Source organism: Camelina sativa, chromosome 18 (assembly GCF_030686135.1).
Source record: "Camelina sativa cultivar CO46 ecotype springtype chromosome 18, ASM3068613v1".
NCBI classification, from domain to species: Eukaryota; Viridiplantae; Streptophyta; class Magnoliopsida; order Brassicales; family Brassicaceae; genus Camelina; species Camelina sativa.
In genome coordinates, this window is record NC_141897.1 from 12,266,017 (window position 1) to 12,289,236 (window position 23,220).

General features: G+C 34.5%; 3 protein-coding genes, 1 non-coding gene and 1 pseudogene across 4 annotated transcripts; 2 read left to right on the top strand and 3 right to left on the bottom strand.

Annotated features, from left to right (window-relative positions):
* The first annotated feature begins 3,067 nt into the window (after window positions 1-3,067).
* On the top strand, window positions 3,068-4,223 carry LOC104763260 (F-box/kelch-repeat protein At5g48990 pseudogene; annotated as a pseudogene).
* Window positions 4,224-4,869: 646 nt separating this feature from the next.
* Window positions 4,870-7,303, top strand: LOC104760884 (putative F-box/LRR-repeat protein At5g41630). The gene is made up of 4 exons (XM_010483880.3): window positions 4,870-5,189; window positions 5,705-5,922; window positions 6,029-6,153; window positions 6,246-7,303. Exons 2-4 carry the CDS (start codon window positions 5,719-5,721, stop codon window positions 6,367-6,369), a joined length of 453 nt encoding a protein of 150 aa, XP_010482182.1. The 5' UTR covers window positions 4,870-5,189; window positions 5,705-5,718; the 3' UTR covers window positions 6,370-7,303.
* Window positions 7,304-8,811: 1,508 nt separating this feature from the next.
* On the bottom strand, window positions 8,812-8,918 carry LOC147922809 (small nucleolar RNA R71). Its single transcript, XR_015589846.1, has one exon. It is a non-coding gene; the product is annotated as a small nucleolar RNA R71 (small nucleolar RNA).
* A 4,497-nt stretch (window positions 8,919-13,415) lies between these two features.
* Window positions 13,416-17,832, bottom strand: LOC104763261 (uncharacterized). Its single transcript, XM_087497797.1, has 8 exons — window positions 17,787-17,832; window positions 17,354-17,689; window positions 16,686-17,075; window positions 16,118-16,316; window positions 15,251-15,960; window positions 14,776-15,168; window positions 13,506-13,594; window positions 13,416-13,421 (listed from the first exon to the last, which is right to left on the bottom strand). Exons 1-8 carry the CDS (start codon window positions 17,830-17,832, stop codon window positions 13,416-13,418), a joined length of 2,169 nt encoding a protein of 722 aa, XP_087353923.1.
* A 472-nt stretch (window positions 17,833-18,304) lies between these two features.
* Window positions 18,305-22,688, bottom strand: LOC104763262 (uncharacterized). Its single transcript, XM_087497798.1, has 9 exons — window positions 22,518-22,688; window positions 22,152-22,419; window positions 21,940-22,036; window positions 21,350-21,488; window positions 21,092-21,273; window positions 20,875-20,998; window positions 20,636-20,776; window positions 20,395-20,523; window positions 18,305-18,625 (listed from the first exon to the last, which is right to left on the bottom strand). Exons 1-9 carry the CDS (start codon window positions 22,659-22,661, stop codon window positions 18,305-18,307), a joined length of 1,545 nt encoding a protein of 514 aa, XP_087353924.1. The 5' UTR covers window positions 22,662-22,688.
* Between the last annotated feature and the right edge of the window lie 532 nt (window positions 22,689-23,220).

Consider the following 23,220-nt stretch of genomic DNA (forward strand, 5'->3'; position numbering starts at 1 on the left):
AGAAGCAACATCCTCCCAACATTCTCAGAATAGAAGAAGCGAACGTGGGGGGGTTGGGTATGGCTACCCATAACAATGGTCCAATAAGTGCCCATACCCGACAAAAGCAACTTGTAAGTTTTAAGATTTTCTATAATTATTTTCTTTATCATTAATTAGACAATCTTTACATAATTTAAATGTTTCTTTTAGACTGCTAGGGATGGTGTGGTACCAGACTATGTTACTTTGATGGAGGATATGCACACCAACAAAAAGACCGGCCAATTACAAGATGGTAGAGCTAAGCTGCTTGTTGAGAGTTCGAGGAAGCGGGAGGAGGAGATGCTACAATCTCTTGATGGATCGGAGTCTACGGTTGAATTTAGAAGAGAGAAATTAAACGAAATTTTTTTCGAGGTAACATTTATTTTTAAAATTTTTGTTTTACTTTTGTTTTGTTTTAAAATATTTATATAATTTTAAAATGCATGTGTAGGAAACTATTAAAACCAAGGGACATGTTTTTGGACTAGGCAATCTCTCCGAAAGAAGTTCGGTTTCTCGTTCATCGGGGTTCTCATTTGCTCCCACCCAAGAGTTCCAACAAGCTATGCAAGAGAAGGATGCTCGGATTGCAACTTTGGAAAAGGAAATGGAAGAACAAAAAGCGGAAATGGAAGAACAAAAAGCAGAGAACAAAAGAAGGGACGAGGAGTACAAGAAGAGGGACATGGAGCTAGCAGCCTTCATGAGTGAGATGCGGACAAGACATTCCACTTCTTAGGTTTTTTTGAATCTTTGCGTTCTTTTTGGAACAATTATTTGTTTTCGGTTATTAGAATATTTTTCACTTAAAACATATTTTCTCTCAAACTTATAACTTTCTGAATTTAAATATATAAGCATTTCAGTTTTAATGAATATTTTCATAATAAAATCTGTATAATAATGCTATTTATAAATATATATATATATATATATATATATATATTTCCGTCGGAAATCTGTCTGAAATCTGTGAGAAATGACGGAGTTTCTCGAAAACAAACTGTCGGAATTATGTCGGAAACGACGGACTTTCTCGAAAACAAACCGTCGGTAATCTGTCGGAAACGACGGACTTTCTCGAAATTCCGTCGTTGAATCGTCAGTTTTTCCGTCGGTTCGACGGATATTTTCCGATATTGTTCTGTCGGTAATTTCGTCAGAAATATATTTCTGACGGATGTCTGACAGCAAATTACCGACGGGATTACCGACAGAAATGTCTCCGACGGCTGTCCGACAGGCTGTTACTGACGGATTTACCGACAGTTTACTATTACTATTACTGTTGGTAATCTGTCGGTAAATGCTTGTCGGAATTCCGTCGGTAATTACTGACGGATTTCTGACAGATTTATTTTTCCGACAATCTAGAACCGACGGACGCCATCTGTTAGTAATTTGTCGGTAATAGGTGTTTCCGACGGCTTACTGACAGTTATGCTCGTCAGTTTTAAGCTGTTTTCTTGTAGTGTCAATTACTCTTGTTTATAGAAAATGAAATTTAACTTTTAGTTAAGAAAATGAAAATAAGAAACTATTAATTCAAATAAGTCAATGACAATCGTTCATGTAGTTTTTCTCTCTCCAAATGTTCATTTTCAGATCTAGTTTTTTTTTTTTTTGGTCTGGATCTTCATTGTGGTCTCCATTACAAACTGTAACAGGAGTGAGGTAAGCTCTCTTCTCTCACATCAGAGCGATATGGTTTTTTCTGGCAGGCATTGCGGTTGTGGCCCCTTCCCAGTGGATGAAAGGCTTCGTTGTGGTTCATTTTGGTTTGAAGACGCCGCTGGAGATGCAGAGAAGTCTTTCACGGCTTAACCGCCTTGTTAGAGGCTGCAGCGGCAGTGGAAAACACTTGCGGATTGGTGGATTTTCTAGTGATTGTTAGGTGGTTAACGGTAGATCCTTTTGATGATCTTAGATGGCTAACAGGAGTTTCTGGCGATTGAGAGGTTGTTGAGCTTCTTCCTCTCTCTATCCACCGTTTTTTGTTTCCACCGGATCAGATCTAAAGTTTGCTTTACTTCAGAAAAGCTTTTTGGTTCACAGATTCGGAGAGCAAGGGCTTGGATCTGAGTTGTCGTTTTGCTAGGAAGGGTATTCGACATTCATTGGATGGCAGAGTGTCGGAGACATCAAATGTAATATTGCACTATCATGGATAAATGTAATATTGCACTCGTCAAATGTAATATTGTACTATAATGGAGAAATTCATCCTCTATGTTTGGTGGTGCTTCGATTGTGAGAGATGCTTGTGGTTATGTGGGTTATCATGCAAGAGAAGCGTTTTCGCGAATGGATTCGGCCTGTGGGGTGGGTTTAAGATGTGTGTTATATATGGTCAGTGGAAGCTTTACGGAATTTACATGTATAGCGGGTGGTTGTGGCCATTGATAGCGCACATGTAATGGAGGCGATCACTAATCCCAAGAGTGGCCTCACTTTTGTTTTACGCTAAAGGAGATTCATCAAATATGTGTTGGGTTTGTAACTTGGGAGTGTCAACAAGTTGGGCGGTCTGCTAATCGAGTGGCTTCAGCTATTGCCAAGAGTGTGACACGGGATGAAATATTTCAGTCGTGCTTGGCATTAGGAGGTCTCTCATGGCTCCATGAGCAGATTGTTGCAGAAGAATAAAAAGTTCTATTGGAAGGTCTACTGCAATTAGTAGTGTTTGGAGAGCGATCTGGCTTCATTATCAAGCACTTGCAGTGTACTCTTCTTTTAATTGGTTTTGTTTCCTCTCTCCTTGGTTTTTTTATTACTCCAACTTTTTCCTTGTATTATTAGAAGACAAAAAAAAAAAAAAAAAAGATTTTAGGAGATTTTTTAGAAGATTTGATGTGTTTTAGAGTTTTTATATTTAATACGATAATGGCCAATTTTTCTAGTTGGCAATTATTTTGCATTAGAGAATGCGCTTAGCAGAGCCATTATATATATATATATATATTTTCATTAATCTCTAAAATAGGACAAGGCACATTCTTTGTTTGAATTCGTCTTAACACGTAAAACTTGATTGAACTCAATGGCGGAGTCACCGATGTCTTCCTCCGCTTCCGCCGTCACGGGTGGCCAACCGCAGAAGCATAAGCCGTCGAAAGAGCCGACCTCAAATCCGTCACTTCCAGATGATTTGATAGTGAGCATCTTAGCCCGCATCTCGAGATCGTACTACCCAAATCTTTCCTTAAGTCTCCAAAAGCTTCCGATCGATCCTTGCTTCACCGGAGCTATACCAAACCAGAACCCTCTTAGGCTGCACCGAGACTTTTCTCTACGTGTGTTTAAGCTTCCATGATGAAGCAAACCCTCGCTTGTTCACTCTCTACGGGAACAAACCTAATAAAACCCTAACCAAGTACACCACTAAGAATATGAAGGAGTATCTTTGGGCTCCAACGCCAATTCTCAACTCTCCGCCTGTGGAATGGTTAGCTATCATATCTGTTGGTCACAATCTTTACGCCATTACCGCAGACATCCATGATTCTCCATGCTCTAACTCTAACGTTTGGTACCTTGACTGTCGAACTCACACTTGGCTTAATTCTCCAAGAATGCGAATGGCTCACACAAATAGTGACTTTGATGGGAATATGTATCTAGCAGGAAGCTCTGAAAGTCCAGATTCTTTGAACTGTGTTGAGGTGTACGACACTACCACTCAAACATGGAATCCCGTCCCGTCCAAGAAACGAATATGCAAACTCAAAAATATGGAAGGAATTATTTACATGAACCTTGATGTAGAGTGTCCTAAGAAAGCTGTGGCTTTTAATCCAAAGGCTAGCACATTGGAAGCAGTAGGATTTGATACGGATTTGAGTTCTATTTGTGTGATAGAGAACATAGCCTATTGTTATGACCATAGTGGAAAGTTTAGATGGATTAAACTTAACACAAAGGGAGCAGTTTGGAGACCATTAGGGGGTTTAGAAGGGCTACCTAAGTTTCCTAATTTCACTACTGTTAAATTAGTGGATTATGGTGGTAAGCTGGTTGTTTCATGGGACAAGAATGTGCTTGCGAGTAAGTATGAGGAAAAGATGATTTGGTGTGCAGTGATTTCACTTGAAAAAGGCAACAATGAAGAGATTTGGGGGAAGGTCGAGTGGTTCGATGCAGTGCTTACAGTACCTAAGTCTTACGAAATCTTGTGTACTACTACTGCTACTCTTTGATAAATGTCGACTTTTGTATATGAAGACTTTCTTCTCAATCGAACACAGTCGTCGGAATCGTTATAATAGGAAATCTTGGTTTTGATTCTGATTTGATATGGTTAACAAAAAACCGATAGTTTTTATATTAAAAATTAATAATTAGTTAGATAACCAGGATAAAATTAGAGTTTTGATTTTGTTGAAAATTCATGGATATGAAAATAATAACACTAATTGTTTTAGGTTGTAAATGACACGTTTATATTATTTGGTGTATTATTATTCCAATCCAAAACAATTGGTATTAAACATCCAAATAAAAATAACATCGGTTTTTTGGCATTTTTTCCTTTTACAATATATCTGATGAAATTTATTAAAATATTTTATTTTCTACATCTTTTGGAGAATTTTTCCAGTTTTTTTTGTAATATCTTATTTGAAATAACATGGGTCACTTTTCTAATCTGTTTTCTATTTTTTACTAAACCAAGGTATTTACTAAGAGCAGAAACTCTCAAGGTCTCTCAAAATTAATATTGTAATACATATAATTTTATTTTTATATATTTTTAAAAAACTCAAAACCAATTACAAATTGTCACGTGGAAAGTTAGTATCTCAAGAGTTGTCAAATGAGAACCAATTCTCATCTTTCACTCTTGCTTTTTATTATTTTTATTTTTTATATTTTTTCAAACAGTAATGAGAACCTCCAAATGGTCTAAGATTTTCAATCAATCCTATATAATATTTGTTTCGAGTGACTTATTACATTTATGAAAGAAAATCTTTTGAAAACCGTAGAACTAAAAAAAATTGGTCCCCTCTCAAAATTATAAAATATTATCTGATAACTCATTTGCTCTGCATCCTATATTTTTCTCCCCTGTTTTTCAAAATATCGATAGGACATGACGATGATGTTTGTGAAATGCTCTCAATAATCTCTAGACGAGTCATTCGGTGTTTTACTCGAAAAAGGTAAACAAATCTCATATCTAATCTTTCAGTTTATCAAGATTTTTGTTTTGTTTTTTTGTTGGGTTGTGGATAAAGTTAAGCAAGTATTAGTTTAGCTAAAATTTCAGGATACCCAGATCTGGAATCTCTCGATCCATGAAACAACAATCTAGATCTAGATCCACAATTTCTCAAGATTTTTGTTTTTGTTTTTTTTTTGGATTCTGAATGAATAGGGATGAACACAAATTAGTTTAGCTAAATCATGAGGAAAAAAGCTTTAAGGGTTTGTAGAACTCATTACTAGAGTATTAAAGAAAGGGTTAAGTTAAGAATTAGAGTAAATGGCACTTGTTCAGAGTTTATATTAGAGCTAATTAATTTGATGTGGGATAAGTCTTTGGAACCTTAACCTTGCTTTGTGGCCGTGTCTATCCCAACCCTCAAGAGACTTATTTTTCGTCGTTATGAACAATCTGGTGATGATAACAAATCTCTTTCATTGTCATTTGATACTCCACATCTGGTCGACGTAGAATATTTTGATACTATGGCGGTTAGGTATCAACAAGTGAGTTTTGATTCGCTTGTTGAAGCTCGTATCGGACTTCGAGTGACACATGATGTGCGGGCCATTCTCCAAGGCTATAAAAATGTGTGTTATTTGTCATCCAAGGAAACGAGTAATGTAACAAATTTTCTCACTGGAGTACACAATGTCAAGATCCTCTACTTGTCTGTTGACATTCTTCAGGTCAGTTCCATCAATCGAATTTAGATATCAAAACACAGTATGGATATTGATTAGTCCATAACAATGGTTAAAGGCTTGACTCTTGATTTGGTTTTGTTTTTCTTAGGTGTTTTGTTGTTGCCCTGATACAGTACCAGTATTTAACAACCTCATTCATTTAACTATTGAGACTAAACGAGAAAGACAGTGGAAACCATTGCCAGCTATACTCAAGAACTGTCCAAATCTAGTGTACCATACTTACACAATCCTTTAATTAAATTAACTGTGTCACGTTTTTCGACACACACATAGATTTTGAAAATCTTCGCTTTATATTTTAGGGACTGCATCACATACATACATTTAGATGTAGGAAGGAGGACTGGTGCTTATACAAATATCGTAGTGAGTATGAGGGAGTGGTCGCTCGTACTTGCCTATCATCAAGTCCGGTCAAGGTTCTAGAGATACTGAACTTTGATGAAACTTATGAAGTAGATGTTGGAATTGTTCATGGCTTAACGGAGAAGATAAAGCAAGTCAAGCACTTCATAAATAAAATGCCGAATCTCGAGCAAGTGATATTGCGCTTTCTTTCATCAAATGATGAAGATGCAATGATGAAAGTATTCAAGATACTTGAGAAGTTTCCTAGAGTAGCTTCATCCAACTGCAAAATCAAAGTAATCTCGGATAACCTCAGCTTATCATCTAATACGTCCGACTAAATGTGTCGGGGTCCTTGTCTTTTGAAGATAATTTTCTCAGGCTATGATATGTATATATTTTGCGTCTCCTTAGCATGTATTTATCATGCATTTAGCTAGGATAACTGACTGTTTTGCATCATTTTCTAGTCTTTTCTGTACACTTTGCATGTCTAGTTAGTTTTTGCATCATCCTTGCATACATTGTGCATTTCGGAGTATTTCAGGTATCTAGGAGACGTCGGGAACACTCAATCGAGCCACTATCAAGTACCCAGTCGGGAACACTCAATCGAGCCACTCTCAAGTACTCAGTCAGGAACACTCAATCGAGCCACTCTCAAGTCACCAGCACTCAATCGAGCCAATTTCACTCACATCGCTCGAGCCTTTCCTACTGACACCAATCGAGCCACTGGACGCACACAGACAAAATCGTGCATGTTAGGAAGAAGCTCCGTCTGACACGCTTCAGGAGACTCCCGAACCGACGCTCTATCTTGTCGCTTTAAGTTTTAGGGATTTACATGTTTTTACTATAAATAAGTTTTGCTAAGTCTTGGCAGAGACATCTTATCTTTTATCTCGTTTTCTTTTCCTTAAGGTTAACCTAGCCACCAAATACGTTCTAAAACTTTGTATTCCGATATCTTTGAGATTATTGAGTTTTTGCATTGGATTCCATCTACAAAGTTGTTCATCTTATTTTTATCCACCTAATAATGTTTGTTTCAATGTTTTCTGAGTTTGCATCCTTGATAATGATTTTAGTGTGGTTGTTCTTGAGGATGAGATAGATTAGGTGGAGGAACTTAGGATGTAGAGTGTTTAAGATTTGATTTTATGATTCCCTTCTGGACTACAGTTAGAAATACTAGTTTCTCTCTGATCATTTGGAACTAGGTTTTAGACATTTCCGTACCCAAAAGGTGTTCGATAAAATGTCTGACTAACTAGTGCTAGAGACTTACGTTCCTACCCTTAGAGATTAGTTGTCTAGGATGTTTGTTGATGTGAATGAACTCGTTTGTCATGCCTGCTCGACCATGTTTCTCTAGCGAGAGCTAGGTATGGAAGTGGTTGAGTCTGAGTAGCTTTTGCCAAGAGATTGGATTAGCTAAGTCGTGATGTTCATTGTCTAGGGATAGTTTGCTTGTGGCATGTTAAACACTCTGTAGACTAGGAGACTTCACCGACATCAATTACTCCCATCCTTAGGACCTCTTTCTTTCTGATTTTTATTACATTCCTGAGACTGTTTCGTTTCTTGCCTTTTAGTTCATGCTTAGATTCGTTTCTGATTTTTATCCATTTTCGCTTCTTGTCACACATTTTCGTTTCTAATCGTAGAACACATTTCCGTTTTGCATTTAGGACTGTTATACAAACACTATCTTTGAATTGGCTTGACTTGTGATTCTTTGATTGCATCTTAATTGTTAGTAAAGTTCTCCAACTGGATTGACACCTTAAGTATTACAACTGCATAAGGTTGATTGAACCTGCTAGGATACACAAAAATCCTAGTATCATTTTGGCGCTGTTGCCATTTGGGATTTACTTTGCTACATTTAAGATTTCAAGTTTTGCAAGATTAAGTTATGTTATATTTGTCACTCTGAGTACTGACTTGTTTTGGTTGTCTACTTGTTTGTTTTGCATCACAGGAACCTGTTCATTGCAACCTTGCATGCACACGAGATCAAGAGGACATCAAAATCTCCTTCTGCCTATTGACGACATCAATCAGTTACAAAGACCAAGACAATCTCGTCATCTCACTAATCATCCCGCACCAGTCACTATGGAACAACCGAGTGGACCAAATCCGAGACCGCAAAACATTGGTGTTGGGGATGCACCGAACACTCATACTCAACGTGCTGGAATCGTCCCTCCCGTTGTGCAGAACAATAACTTGGAGATGAAAAGTGGTCTGATCTCCATGATCCAAGGAAACAAGTTTCATGGTTTGCCTATGGAAAATCCACTAGACCACTTGGATGAATTTGACCGTCTGTGCAGTCTCACCAAGATCAACGGCGTGAGTGAGGATGGTTTCAAGTTGCGACTCTTCCCATTCTCCCTGGGAGACAAAGCTCACCAATGGGAGAAAAACCTCCCCAAGGGATCCATCAACACTTAGGATGACTGCAAGAAGGCATTCTTGGAAAAGTTCTTCTCCAATGTAAGAACTGCACGTCTCAGGAATGACATCTCTGGTTTTACTCAGAAGAGCTCTGAATCATTCTGTGAAGCTTGGGAGCGTTTCAAGGGTTACCAGAGCCAGTGTCCTCACCATGGGTTCATCAACGAGTCACTGCTGAGCACTCTATACCGTGGTGTACTTCCAAAAATCCGCATGCTGCTTGACACTGCCTCTAACGAAAATTTCCTGAACAAAGAAGTGGATGAGGGATGGCAACTCGTTGAGAATCTCGCCCAGTCTGACGACAACTACAATGAAGATTATGACCGCACAGTTCGAGGTGACGCCAGTTCTGAGGAGAAGTACAAGAAAGACCTCAAGAACATCAATGAGAAGCTAGACCGTATCTTGCTAAGTCAGCAGAGGAGCGTCCACTACGTATCTGAGGATGAGCCTTTCCAAGTTCCAGATGGGGAGGGTGAGCAGTCTGAAGAGATAAACTATGTCCAGAATCATGGTGGATACAACAAAGGTTACAACCAATACAGATACAACAAAGGTTACAACCAATACAAGGAAAACCCAAATTTGTCTTACAAAACTAAGAACATTGCTAATCCGCAAGATTAGGTGTACCCTCCACAACAACAGCAACAAGGTCAACAAAAACCTTTTGTGCCGTACAATCAGGGATTCGCGCCTAAGAAACAGTTCCAGCATGGTTATCAGGCTCCGTCAGGACCCCCACCAGGATTTCCATTTCCACAACTTCCACCTACACAAGCTCCTGACCAAGAAATGAAACAAATGATGCAACAAATTCTTCAGGGTCAAGCTAGCGGTTCTATGAATACTGCTAAGAAGTTTGCTGACCTCAGTCAGACGATGAAATGTTCATACAATAATCTGAACGTCAAATTTGAAGCTCTGAATTCGAAGATCAGCTATATGGAAGGTCAATCCGCTTCTACTTCTGCACCAAAGCCTAGCCAATTCCCAGAGAAAGCTGTTCAAAACCCTAAGGAGTTCGCCAATGCCATTACGATGAGAAGTGGGAAAACATTGCCTCCCAGACAAGGAGTACCTGACGTCACTGAGGACTGTGAGGAATTAGATGGGGAGGATTTTGTTCAAGATGAAACTCAGATCAAGGATCCAGTCGAAGCAGTCAAGGATCCGGTTGAACCAGTGAAGCAGTCTGAACCTGAAACTGTTAAGGAACATGCTGTTAATGATGACAAACCTGTGAGATTCATCCCTCCACCGTACAAACCTCCTCTACCATTCCCAGTGAGGTTCAAGAAGCAGCTTACTGAGATGTACAAAGCCTTGTTCGAAAAACAAGTCAAGGAAATTGAGTTGAGAATGCCATTGCTGGATGCATTCGCACTTGTTCCTCACTACCAGAAATTCCTCAAGGACTTAGGGCTCTCCAACCCACCTCTATATTTGCCTTTTAACTCTATTTTAGAGCAAAATCTACTTCAACTCATCTCTATTTCTACCTCTATAATAGATATCTCTATTTTTTCCTCTATATATAGAGGAACTCTATTTTTTCTTCTATAATAGAGTTGAACTTTTTAATTTATAAAATGGTCCTTGAACTTTTAACACTTTTATATTTATGATCAAAATAAACACAATATATATTTAAATAGTTTAGTAATAATTTAAATATTCACGACCTGCCCACGTTATAGTCCAAAGTATCTTGCGATTGGATCAGTCACTTGGATCCTTGGAAGCTAACAAAACCCATAAATAAAATATATATTTAAATAGTTTAATAATAATTTAATTTGTATATTAATAGGATAAATGATTATAAAGTTAAATTTGACTAATTTTAATATTTTGGTTTAAAAATTTTAAAGGTTTTCGTATAGAAAAATTTTAAAGGTTTTTGTATAGAAAAACATTTTTAAAATTTGAGTCTATTATTTGCAAAAGAAAATTTATATAAAATCTTATTAAATATAAATAACTTAAATATTTTAGTTTTTATTCATATTATAATACTAGGGAGGAACCCGCGCTTAAAGTGCGGTATTAAGATTTTAATAAGAACTGTTTTTTAACCTTATGATAAGTAACTTTAATGAATTTATATGTAATCATTGACATATTTAAATATAGTAGTTTATATTTTTAAAAAGTGTTAAATGTTTTATTGAATTGTCAAGAATTTTGTGTAATACTTTCAATGTGAAATATTAACCGAGTCTTTATAATAAACTATTAAACTGTAGAAAATAGATATTGAAATTCAATAACTAATTTCCAAATTTTTAAAAGGGTGAGGAATTGCCAATGGTTTAAAATTATATATTATAATGTATCATCTTAGTTACAAACCAAAGATAAGAGTAATACAAAGTTGGATTTCAATTAGCGGTTAATACAAACATACTAAATTTTATAGACATTATAAAAGATAAAATTTGTCGACCAACGCCCCATTCTTTATATTTGAGTGCCTGATTTTTCACTTTGCTGCTTGATCACATGGTTTATGTAATAACGTCCAGCAAATTCAGTCCTGAAAATATATTAAATGTTTTAAGAAAAATTACTTAAACATAATACCAAACTTGATTTCATATAAGTCAATACATCTTACATAGCCTGGTGATGCTCCAGTCCTTCGAATTCTAGTTTTATAAAGATCTTCGAAGAGTCCAAAGTGTTTTCAAGACATGGTGCACCTATGAACATTTATAATTTTAGATGAATTCATTGAATATCTCAATACAAGAAAAACTGTCCAAAGCCACAATTTAACTACAAAAAAATTGTAGCAATCATATGTTAGCCACAAATCAGACACAAAACATTATCGTGACTAGTTTGAAGCTATATCGTAGCAAATTTGTGTCTATATAACTACGAATCAAATTTATGGCTAAGTTGTAGCTAATAGCTACAAAAAACCACAAAATTGTAGAGGCTATCTAATTTGTTTTATTTTAGAAAGATAGCCACAAATTTTTCACATATGTATCCCTAGCTATACAGAACTTTAAACTACAAACACAAATCATAAAACCTTTTAACTCTAAGAAACATATATAATTATTATAATATATGCAAATCTATGATCTAACACTTATAAAAATTCTACATGTTTGAATTAAATACTTTTCAAACTTTGAATCATAACCCCACATTAATTTATATACCACAAATTTTAAAACCCTGTTTAACTTTAAAACTCTTAAAAGTAGAAATTAAATCATAAATTGTTAAACCAAAATATAAATCAATATATATACACAAAACCAATATTAAAGCCATTTTCATATTTACTTTACATAAATCTATAAATCTTTTTTAAATACTATTTACTTATAAGTTTAAATCTGTAAACCAACAAATCAGTTATAATATACATACATATAATGTATATATTCAAAGCTAAAACCCCAATTTAATATCACTAAAACTTAAATTTTAAAAGTAAACCAAAAACTGTAAAACCAATAAATAAATAAACAAAATAAACTAAAGCTTCTCATTGGCTAATACATAGAGACAAGGATTCAGCTTTGGCTTATTCTCCACCATTGATAGATTTAATCCAACGGATGAAATCTCCTCCTTCTTTTTTTTCTTTCTTTTGGTTAAAACTCGTTAGTGCTTTTCTTCTTTTCTCTTCGTATCTGTCTCCTCCTTCTTCTACAATCTATATGAGAAAATCAAACCCATCCTTCTTATGGGAAAATCAAACAGTTTGCTTCCCATTTCCTCACATCTCCAATCGTTGGAGGATGCAGAAGGTGACGCCAGATGCTCTTATGAACCTCCCCGAGTTTCTTCTCTGGCCTGAGGCGAAGGTGGTTAGGTTTTCACAATATTTGGGTTTACGGCTCCAGTGATCTCTGTGATGGATACCTAGCGATAGATCTCGCAGCTAAGGGTGGTGACGGCAAAACCAGCTCCCCGATTTCATTGCTTAAGCTTTTGGGATTAGATCTAGTGTCCTAGATCTTCTTTTGGCCGGATTATAGACTATCCCCGGTGGTTGGGTTAAATCTTTTGTGGCTGAGGTTGGAGGTACTTCGTGTTCGTCTTCTCTTTCTCGGAGTTCTAGTGGCAGCAGTTCATGTGATGGGTTTTGGTCCAGCGGTGGGTTGTTGGCGGTGGTCCTGCGGCTATGGTTTAGCGATGGATTTTGTTTTTGTATTTCATGTTTTAGTTTTTTTTAAACAAATTAATAAGATAGCCACGACTTTATTTGTGATTAATCGTATCCATAATAACCAGAAAAAGCGATAAAATTTTAAATAGCTACAAAACTATAACTACGAAATGTTGTATTGCAATTTGTGGCTAATTGCCCCAAAATATTTTGTGGCTAGTTCGTAGCAACGCTTCCGCGGATAGACACAATTACCAGTTTTATGGCTTTTTTTGGATATTAGCATAATAGCCACATAGTTATGGGTGTAGTTACAAAAAAATTTGTGTCTATAAGCAATTTTTTTTGTGGTGATATGAAAAATTTATGTAACATATCTTCATATTCTCCGAACCTCATAAATCGCATTACACAGAACACATGTTTGGATTTGTAAATGAGATGGCACCCGCTCGATTGCCATATGGTCATGAATTGGAATGTGTATTTGTTTTTGAGACGACACTTCACAGTTTCACACCTACATGTTTATCAAATCAATTTAAATTTCAACCAAGACAACATTAAAACATAACGTCATAAAGGTAGAGTTAATATCTTTTACCTGCCATTCATAGAGAACAACTTCATCATTATCAATGATACTCACAAGTTTCCTTCTATCTTCCACATCCATTATACACACACAAACATCTAATAAGGGAAAAAGAAATAATTTAGGTTTACAGAGTGTTTCTATACTATTTTTGGTAAAGTGTTAATCGTTTTTTTACGAAGCACCATTACACAAAATTACATAAATCCTAAAAAGAATCTAGTTTGACGGATTGTTACAAAATAAAATAAAATCTATTTAAGAAATTCTTTCCGAAAGAGATGTGATGATCTATTCTTCCACGTTTTATATCATCCAAATCCTCAAACCGAAAGTAGTTTTTAGGACTCAATGATTCGAGCAGCCTCATCTTGGTTTCATCCATAAATTTAATATGATAGGGATGATGGGTATTCCTTTCCTCCATGGTTGGATTGATCACTTTGAAATTTCTAATACTGTACCACTCACCATCGTCAATATATTTCGGGATATTAGTGAGTGTATCAGGTAAATAAGGAGCTTTAATTGTGTCTCCCTTCACAGTTTTTCAACAATTGTGTAAGAGATGTTATATACAATAACTAATAGAACATCAGATTTCAATAAAATCAATTTAACTAACGACCCTAACCTTTTCATCCACAAGAAGCAGAACTCGTTTGGTAACGAACTCTCTGACTTTCCAAGAATGTAAGACCTTGGCGTTTACACACCAATTAGTTCTTTCGGGCAGCAGATCAGCAATATAATCGAACCTCATAGTTTTCTCAAATTAGGTTTATTCTTGATTCTTCTCTGTTATAAAAAACAAAAGGGGGTTTTTGATTTGTAGGAATACAAAGAGTCACGACTAAACTATGTTTGTTTATTAAAAATGCTAATATTATATAAATAAATACAGTTTAATATAAGGGTTGTCACACTTGAAGATCTTAACTTCTTGAAGATATTTTCATGTTTTCATTTTTAAAAACTTAAGACTTAGATATTGATATGATAAAGGTAATATTATTAAGGGGGAAAAACTGAATATCGGATGGCAATAGTATGAAATGAAACATTATAGTAGATATTAGATGTTTAAAAGGAAATCATATATTTTGAAAGACTTCTTTGAAAACCACATTAAGGGTTTTGTTCTGACATTTTCCTTCTTCATCTGTAATCAAAATCTTCAAGTCTTTTCTGCTTGTTACTCTAGAAAATGCAATGTATAGTTGTCCATGCGTAAAAACGGGCTTGGGTAGATACAATCCAACTTGTTCCAACGTCTGACCTTGGCTTTTGTTTATAGTGATCGCAAATGCAAGAGCAACGGGAAACTGACGACGTCTCATACGAAAGGGAAACTTTGCATCTGGTAGCGAGACAAACATCCTAGGAATAAGAACTCTATCATTGACGTTTTTTTTACCAGTTACAATCCTTGCTTTGATAACATGATTAGCCATTTGTGTAACAATCAACCTCCTTCCATTGCATAAACCTCTCTCAGGATCAATATTCCTAAGCAACATGATAGGTGCTCTCTTTTTCAATGTCAGAACATGGTTAGGTAATCCAGAAACTTGAATACTATTTAAGAATTCCTGAGTGTATGTCATATCATCGTAATCACTTGTATCGGAAGTCTCGACACTATCTGAACTCAAATATTGTCTCTCTTCCCCTAATTATAAAAAAAATAAAATGAGAATCCGTTTACACTAGAATTTAAAATAAAAATGAAAAAAAAAATACTATTGATATACCTGGAATTTGAGAGAGCATATATTGATTTATCTTATTGACATCATCATTCCTTGGACCCAGAATATCTCTTTCGCAAAAGAATTTTGCATCGGTCCTTGTTGCAAACGATGTACCGTATATCTCTTTAACAATAGCTTGTATAGGATTATCACATTCTGTAATCAATAAATCCTTGGGTATGTCTATTTCTACCTCACCATTGTAAGGCTTGTTGATTTTGCCGTCTCCAATATCGAGAAGCCATTTTGAAAACGTAGTGAGATCATTTGCATCGATACTGTTTTGAGCCTTACGGAGTCTCATATTTTGTGTAAGCTGAAGTACTTTACAACTATTCCAAAGCAAGGATGAGTTTATGGAGGCTAAAACTGTACCAACTCTACCAGCTTCTGGCACAACCGGTAGAATCTGTCTAAAATCAACCCCCAAAACAAAAACCTTACCTCCAAAAACCCGATCACACTTCATAATATCTCGCAAACTCCTATCCAACGTTTCGAAACAATATTTGTTCATCATTGGAGCCTCATCCCATATAATGAGTCTTGCTTCTCTAATTAACTCGGCAAGGTGAGAATTGACATCTATCGAACACGTTGTATATTCGTCCACATGGATGGGTATACTAAATCTAGAATGTGCTGTCCGACCACCTTCCATAAGCAAAGCAACTATACCACTTGACGCAACATTAAGAACAATATCACCCCTAGAACGAATATCAGCACCAAGAATACTCCATAAGAAATGTTTTTCCAGTACCACCAAATCCATGAACAAAAAACATACCTCCCTTGTTTCGATTCACAACATTAATAATTTCTAAATATACGCTTTTTTGCTCATCGGTTGCCATACGTAATAACCTGTCGTAATTCTTTACTTGTTCATCACGTTTGAAGTTTCTCTCATCTATGAGAAGCCTCTTCTCATTATTATCCATCACAGATCCATCTGGTTTAGGCATATTCACAATAGTTGACAAAGAGCTTCCATTAGACTGCATAATCATTTCAATCTCAGCTAGACATAGGTTTGTTATTTGTTCTTGACTTAACATTAGACCTGTATTATAAAGTAGGTTGATTTTAGTTGACATATTTTTTTTTTATGAATTATAAACGTGAACATTGTTACATTAGTATATCTTTATATAATTTTATACATTTATAAAAATAACTATATATGTACCTTGGTTGTTCGTACGGTTCCTTTGCAAATATAAAATATCTTCACACAATATATCCTTCGTAGCGACCCAGAGATCGAGAGGCACAGAAACACTTTTTGAAAGCAATAGAATGGCAAAAAACTTCCTTAGAAACAGTCCAAAACACCATGTACTTTCTTCCTTTATAGCTAAAATATATTCTTTGTCGTCATCCAATAATCCCAAGGCAAAACAGGCATCTTTAAATTCTTCGTACAGTTTACCTTTAACCGTCTTCAAAAATTCAAAACTTGTGGCTCCTGGGACAATATTAAGTATAACTCTTAAGTAATAGGCCTGCCCTATAGAGGGTGGTACATAAGTAACTCTAGCTACTGCAAAACTCTTTCTTTTCTTAGATCTTGGTTGCCAGATTCTTTTACTCTTAACCCACACAAACATGTTAGGAAATTCAGCATGAGTGAGACTTCTACCTTCTGGGTATTTTTTATTGCATTCCATCCAAGCCAACAATTTGGATCCTCTGGCAGAACGCTTCATAACATCTGCAATAGGATCATCTTCGTTGTAAACAACCAATTCCTGTCCAGGAAGATGAAACGAAAATCGTAATAGCCAATATTCACCAAGCTGCTTCACATGCGGAGACATATCTAATAAAAATAACAAATATTTTACGTAACTTCAAATTTGTCTTACATTTTTTTAAAAATTATAAATATACATACCTGCAGCTATAATATTTCTAGATCTCATTATGCTCGTCCTCCTCTCCTACAGTAGCTCTAATGTAATCCGGCCCTTTGGTGATGTACTTGAAAATATATTTCACTGAGCGTGACTGATTACACCACTCAATTAATATGAGCACGATAACGTATGGACAAATCCCGGTTGTACGGAATAACAAAGCTGTTATTACAATCAAAACCTCTTTTCTGCACAAATCTTCCGTCTTGTCTCCGTTTGTATATTGGATAACCAGCATCGTCGACGACAGTTTTTTCCATGAATGGTTTTGGAAAAAACTTAGTGCACTTACCATTATTCATGCAAACATTTTCTCTGTGATGAATACCACAAGGTCCATGAATCATAACATCAGAAACAACTTCATATAAATACTTATCCAGTTCTTTATCAGGAATCTCAGCACTTATGAATCGATTAATGTCTTCTGGTGTACGCATTTTATAGTCTGGATGCAGGAATAAGATCATGTGTGCATGAGGCAGACCTCTCTTCTGGAATTCTATTGTATACATAGCTGCACACACATACATACAAAGGCATTGTTAATAAATTAGGGTTTTAACACGTCAACGGATAGAAAATTCAATCTATATTAATAATATGAAACATACCAGAATTTACAACACCAAAAGTTTTTTCTTTAGTCACTTGTTCCATTAGTCTATTTAACTTCATCTTAAAGACTCAACAGCATATATCTGGTCTATCGTCTTGCTTAAGACGATGCCTTTTTAAATAACGGACAACTTCGGGCCACTTGGGGTTACAAGTTATCGTTATGAAAATATCAGGAAAACCATAGTATTTGCAAGTAGCCATCACATCTTAATAATGCTGCATCATATAACGTTTCCCACTTGTAAACGATGAAGGGATATAGATTCTTTTATCGTGTTCTGCAAGATCTTTGTTTCCTTGGTTAACAGCTTCAACTATTTTATCTTCTTTCCGTCCGGAGTTTGTTTTGGTTCAGCCAAATAAAATTCAATCTGTTAGATTCTATGGTTGTGAACGCGTCTACCAAAAATTGCTGATATAATTTTCCCGACATTACAATCGCTGAAGACTCTTGATATCTTTCGAATATTCGGAAAGCATAAAATTCGCTCATGGAAACTGTTTTCCTTTTTCATCCAGCCGTATCTATAAAACCAATGTCAATGCCTAACCTGTAACCATCCTCTCCGTACGGAAACAATAATGGATATTGCAGAGGCAAGTAAGCTGGATGGAGTTCACTTATTCTTTGCAAACCTCCGGAACGACTTTCTATCACGATGTCACGCTTAAATACACCAGAGTTGAAATCACCAGATATCAAACCAACAACCTCATTGCATGTAGGCAAATTATGAGTCTTTGCATCAGCATTTCTTTCTGCAGGAATCCTTAATCTTAAATCTGCAACATTATTGGTTAAATCAAATCTTTCTCGTGCCGATCTAAACGCCTATACATGTGGATTATGATTATCAAGCATCCTTTTTATAAGTACTACAATTGTCTGCATTATTTTCTCTGTAGCTCTAGATGGTCTTTCAAAGAAAAAACAATACACATGTTAGCAACATATCAATATATTTTTTATTTATATATTATTAAACATTATATAAAACTGACCCGAACGCAGCTATCCTGTTAGGAACTTCATTATCTACTCATGTATATAAAGCTGTAAAAACGTCGGTTTTTCTCCGGATTTAGGTAGAATATCGCCGATACGGTGATATTTTTCTCCACACATCTGAAACACGTACAACACTCTACCATTGTTAATAGAATGGTTTATTTTTCCACCTAACGACGTGAAGGAAAACATCATATTGTATGCTCTTATATTATCACGGAAGTTTTTACTCCTATCATCGTCATTATATAACAATGCCGATAATGTGTTTGGTGGAGTATTCAGCTTGGGGAGCTTGACTTTCCCTTTTCCACAACACATCGAATAAATCGGTTTCGCCTTCTTACGTCTCTTGTTTAAGCGTTCTCCATACCACATATATGCCCCACAATCTTCACATATATATGAAGGATCTCCATCGTCATAATAACTTAATAACATTACAAAGTTAAAAAAATTTATTTGTTTATACGTTTAAGTTTATCGCAAAAAGGAAAATTTGATTTTTTAAAATAACCATTATTTTTGTAACCCAGATGTTACGGCTTGATATTCATGTGTTACATTGTGTGTGGTACCATACTCAGTATCAGATTCACCCATCGAGCTATCAGAATCGCTATCGTCATTTGACTCAAAATTAGAAACAATAAAACATGCAAAATCTTCATGCATCAGAGGCAAAAGCAAACCATCTACATAGGTAAACACCAATAACTCTATATTAATAAATATTTAGTACGTGTTTTATAATATGTAGGAATAGACCAAACCTTCATTGCGGTTCTTTTTTTTTTTTGATTTAAGAGTTTTTGTTCTTTTCATCCTTGCAAGTTTTGAATTATCTGCTGAAATAATATTGAACGTTATACAATATGTTATAGAAAAATATTCTTTAAAATATTTCAAAAGCTGAATATTAATTACGTGTTGTATTGACGACATGAATTGGATGCTTCTTTCTCCATATTGGTAGTTTTTCAGGTCTCATCGTCTTGCGTTAAAATAAAATATAGGAGCTTAGGGTGATGACAATCTTCATTTATATAATATTCAGTAGGTTTAATCTTTACATTTATAAAAATATTCGCTTCAATATTTACATAAGCGGATATTATTATCACAGTATTTCGGTTTTAATTGACGTTTAAATATGCTGATTTATCTTAACATATGTTATTTTTTCGTAATTAAATTTTAAAGATTGTTTCTACTAAAACATTTGTTAATTTTAAATAGGAAATTATTATCAATAATACTATTTTGAGTTAATTTTGTCTAAACTACTCAGAATAATAGTAAATAATTAGATTTATATTTTTATGAACAGTTTATATGTTTTTTTGGCACATCATAAATTTTTAAATACTTAATAGTTTGAAATTATATTTTTAAAAATTTAAGAATTAATAACAAAATTCGAATATTAAGACCAAAGTTTTTCCATAACTCATAGCTCACATGATTAAAAATAATAAATAATTATTAAAACATAAATTATTGTTTTATTGTAATGCATAACATAAAAAATAATAATATGTTTGATTTTCAGTCTTGATCTTCTTTCTAGTAGTCATGCTATGACGTCGTACGATGTCTTCATTGACTCCAGGCAACTCTCTCTTTGTCGAAAGTGATATTGTTTCATCTGACTTAAGTTGAAGAACTTGTTCATCTGGCTCTATTTCTTGGTTATCATTATGAACCTTTCCGTAAGTTTCCTAGCAAGTTTGTTAAAGGTAATTTTAGCACACAATGAAAGCATGATAATTATTGTAAACATTTTTATGATTACATTTATAATCTTTACGTTACCTTGACAAAATGATTTACCATATCATCCTTCTCCCAAAACTTTTCAGCAACATAAGAAGCCCTGTCACTCTTCAAATTATCATTTTTGATAGAAAGCTTAAAGAGCATAGTCTTCCCAATTAGAGCAGAAAGAGACACAGGCATGATGTTAAGATCGTCCTGATCATTTTTAAGATTTTATTAAAAACATACTCACAAAAAAAGAGAGAGAGGTAATTCTTATAGTTAAATTAATTCAGCATTTATATTAGACGTACCTCGACTAGTTGTGTTACCAACTCGTCAGCCTTTTTACCTACAAAAAGCTGAGCTAGACCATAATAAAATAGCAGCTTAATTTTTGGAGACGTTCCATAGGAAACATACAGTATGAGTTTATACCTAAAGCATATAGAAGCCATTTAATGATCAGCATTTTCACATGAATACAATTTTAATCATATTAAGTAAGTTAAAAAATTAAGTAATACATACTTATAATCGACTTCCTTGATATTGTCGTCGCAAACACCACAACTATATAGACGTTGTTTACCCTTGTCCGATTCTAATGAATATGGTTGAACCTTCTTTCTACAAACTATGCATGCAATGTAGTACCACTCAGGCACGTTTTCCACCGAACAGATCGTCCCAATAGTCACACATGTTCGTACCTACATATACAAACATCATTATTATTTTTTTGTTAATTATAATTATTTTTTGGTATTGTGTTTAGATAAACAATACCTCGAGTGAATACAGGATATCGTCGATAGTCTTATTTTCATTTATCATGAAAAACTCTTCATATAAAGTTACCTTTGGTTGTACATGATTTGCTTCATCATCAGTTTGAACCAGTTCAACGACGCCAGTGTTTGGCAACCTTTTAAAAAAAATAAAAAAAATAAGAATGTGTACACATTAAAGACATGTTAAGCATTTTGTTTGTAATTAGAAAAATTATATACATCTTTCAGAATCTTTCAACTTCTGGAATTGATGGATTTAAGTGAATATCTCTGGTGTTGAATGCGTTTGATATACTGTAATTACCTGCAAACAAAATATAAGAGTTTTAAAGAAGAGGTTCATTCAATTAACACAAACAGAGAACACACATATGTATCATTTTAAAAATTATCTTTCCACTCTTTCAAACATGCAAATCTAAGAACACAGATAACAACCGAGTCTTCGTGTTCTTTTATAGAAGCTTCAAAAGTTATTGCTAGATCACCCCATATCGTACAACTCAATCGATCACAACTGTAGTCAAAAAGTTTTAATTATTTTACGCTTTCTGAGATTAGTTTGATTTTTTTTTTAAAACAAACCTTATATTCTGAAAGTCAAAACTTATCTTCATGTTGTCCTCTCCCTTAGTTATAACGTTATCTAGAGAACCAACACCAACAATTTGGCCCATCACATCTATCAAAACATAACAATACTGGTTATAGTACATAATTCATAATCCAAATTCATAATTCATAATTCATAACAATACTGGTTATAGTACACTCATATACATATTTGCACAACTTACCAAACAATACTTGTTTGTCTAGTGCCCCAGCCAAGATTGTTGAAAATTCTTGAAAGTATTTTTCAGGTACTTGGACCGGGAAATCATCACATGGTTTTACTATGGTTGTTCTATAGAACACCATCTTAAATCCCAAAGCACTTGTTCTGTAATCACCGTCATATTCCACAAAACTGAAAGTATCGATTATTTTCGATTCACCAACATTAAGCTGGTTATGAAATTTCTTCACCAATGCATCCTCAATAGACGCATGAATCCTCGTACCCTTAAATTAATACCAGATGTCATGTTAGAACCAGTTTCAATAGTATAGTGTTATTAAAATACTTTCTACAAAAGAAGCTTAAATTTACTGAAACCAACCTCTCCATCGACTAAAACCATCTGCAGCGATTTGAATGCTTTCCAAAGTCTTATCACACGAACCCTGATCTTATAATGATCTAGAGCAGGATTGATCTCACTAATGTTAACATAGGGAGAGATTATGATCTGTTTGGAGGCCATAATGAATCTCTCAAAAAAACTAAAACTCTAATTGTCGATAATGATTCGATGTGTATTAGTATATATAGAGTATATAATTTGGGAATTCAACATTTTTAATTAATTATGATAATATTAAATATTATATCAATTTCCTTTTTAGAAGCATTATGATAACTAATAATTTTTAAATATATCCAATTGACTTTTCTCTCAAAAAGATAATTGTCATTTTTAATCAATATTTCTTTAAGTATATCATGATAATAATGCAAACTTGCATTTTTAAAATTAATATACTTATTTTCCATCTCAGACAAGGGAAGTTAATAATTCGTCTCTATTGGTTTTTAGAAATTTAAATCTAAGTGATATTAAATATCTTCCAGACTACCTTTTAGGCATTATAGAATAATATAAAAATATAATATAATTATATTCGTTCAAGAACTTTAATTTCCACTGATTATTAAAATTAATTAGGAAAAGTTCTATGTCTATTAAATAGAAATTATCTTAAATCCTTAATTATTTGTAACTAAGTTTAAACATGACATTTTATATATATAAAAATAATTCT

Bases quoted from the DNA above. Each gene is read 5' to 3' on its own strand.
- LOC104760884 (XM_010483880.3), top strand. From the start codon at position 5,719: ATGGCGGTTAGGTATCAACAAGTGAGTTTTGATTCGCTTGTTGAAGCT. The intron at 5,923-6,028 runs GTCAGTTCCATC...TGTTTTTCTTAG, and splicing joins TGTCTGTTGACATTCTTCAG to GTGTTTTGTTGTTGCCCTGA. The intron at 6,154-6,245 runs GTACCATACTTA...TTTATATTTTAG, and splicing joins AAGAACTGTCCAAATCTAGT to GGACTGCATCACATACATAC.
- LOC104763261 (XM_087497797.1), bottom strand. From the start codon at position 17,832: ATGGAACAAGTGACTAAAGAAAAAACTTTTGGTGTTGTAAATTCTG. The intron at 15,961-16,117 runs GTTATTACGTAT...TATTCGTTCTAG, and splicing joins CAAGTAAAGAATTACGACAG to GGGTGATATTGTTCTTAATG. The intron at 13,595-14,775 runs GTCAGACGTTGG...TTCCCTTATTAG, and splicing joins CACTATAAACAAAAGCCAAG to ATGTTTGTGTGTGTATAATG.
- LOC104763262 (XM_087497798.1), bottom strand. From the start codon at position 22,661: ATGGCCTCCAAACAGATCATAATCTCTCCCTATGTTAACATTAGTGAG. The intron at 21,489-21,939 runs GTTTGTTTTAAA...TTTTTTTAAAAG, and splicing joins TTTGACTTTCAGAATATAAG to GTTGCCAAACACTGGCGTCG. The intron at 18,626-20,394 runs GTACGACGTCAT...CCACATGTATAG, and splicing joins CTGGAGTCAATGAAGACATC to GCGTTTAGATCGGCACGAGA.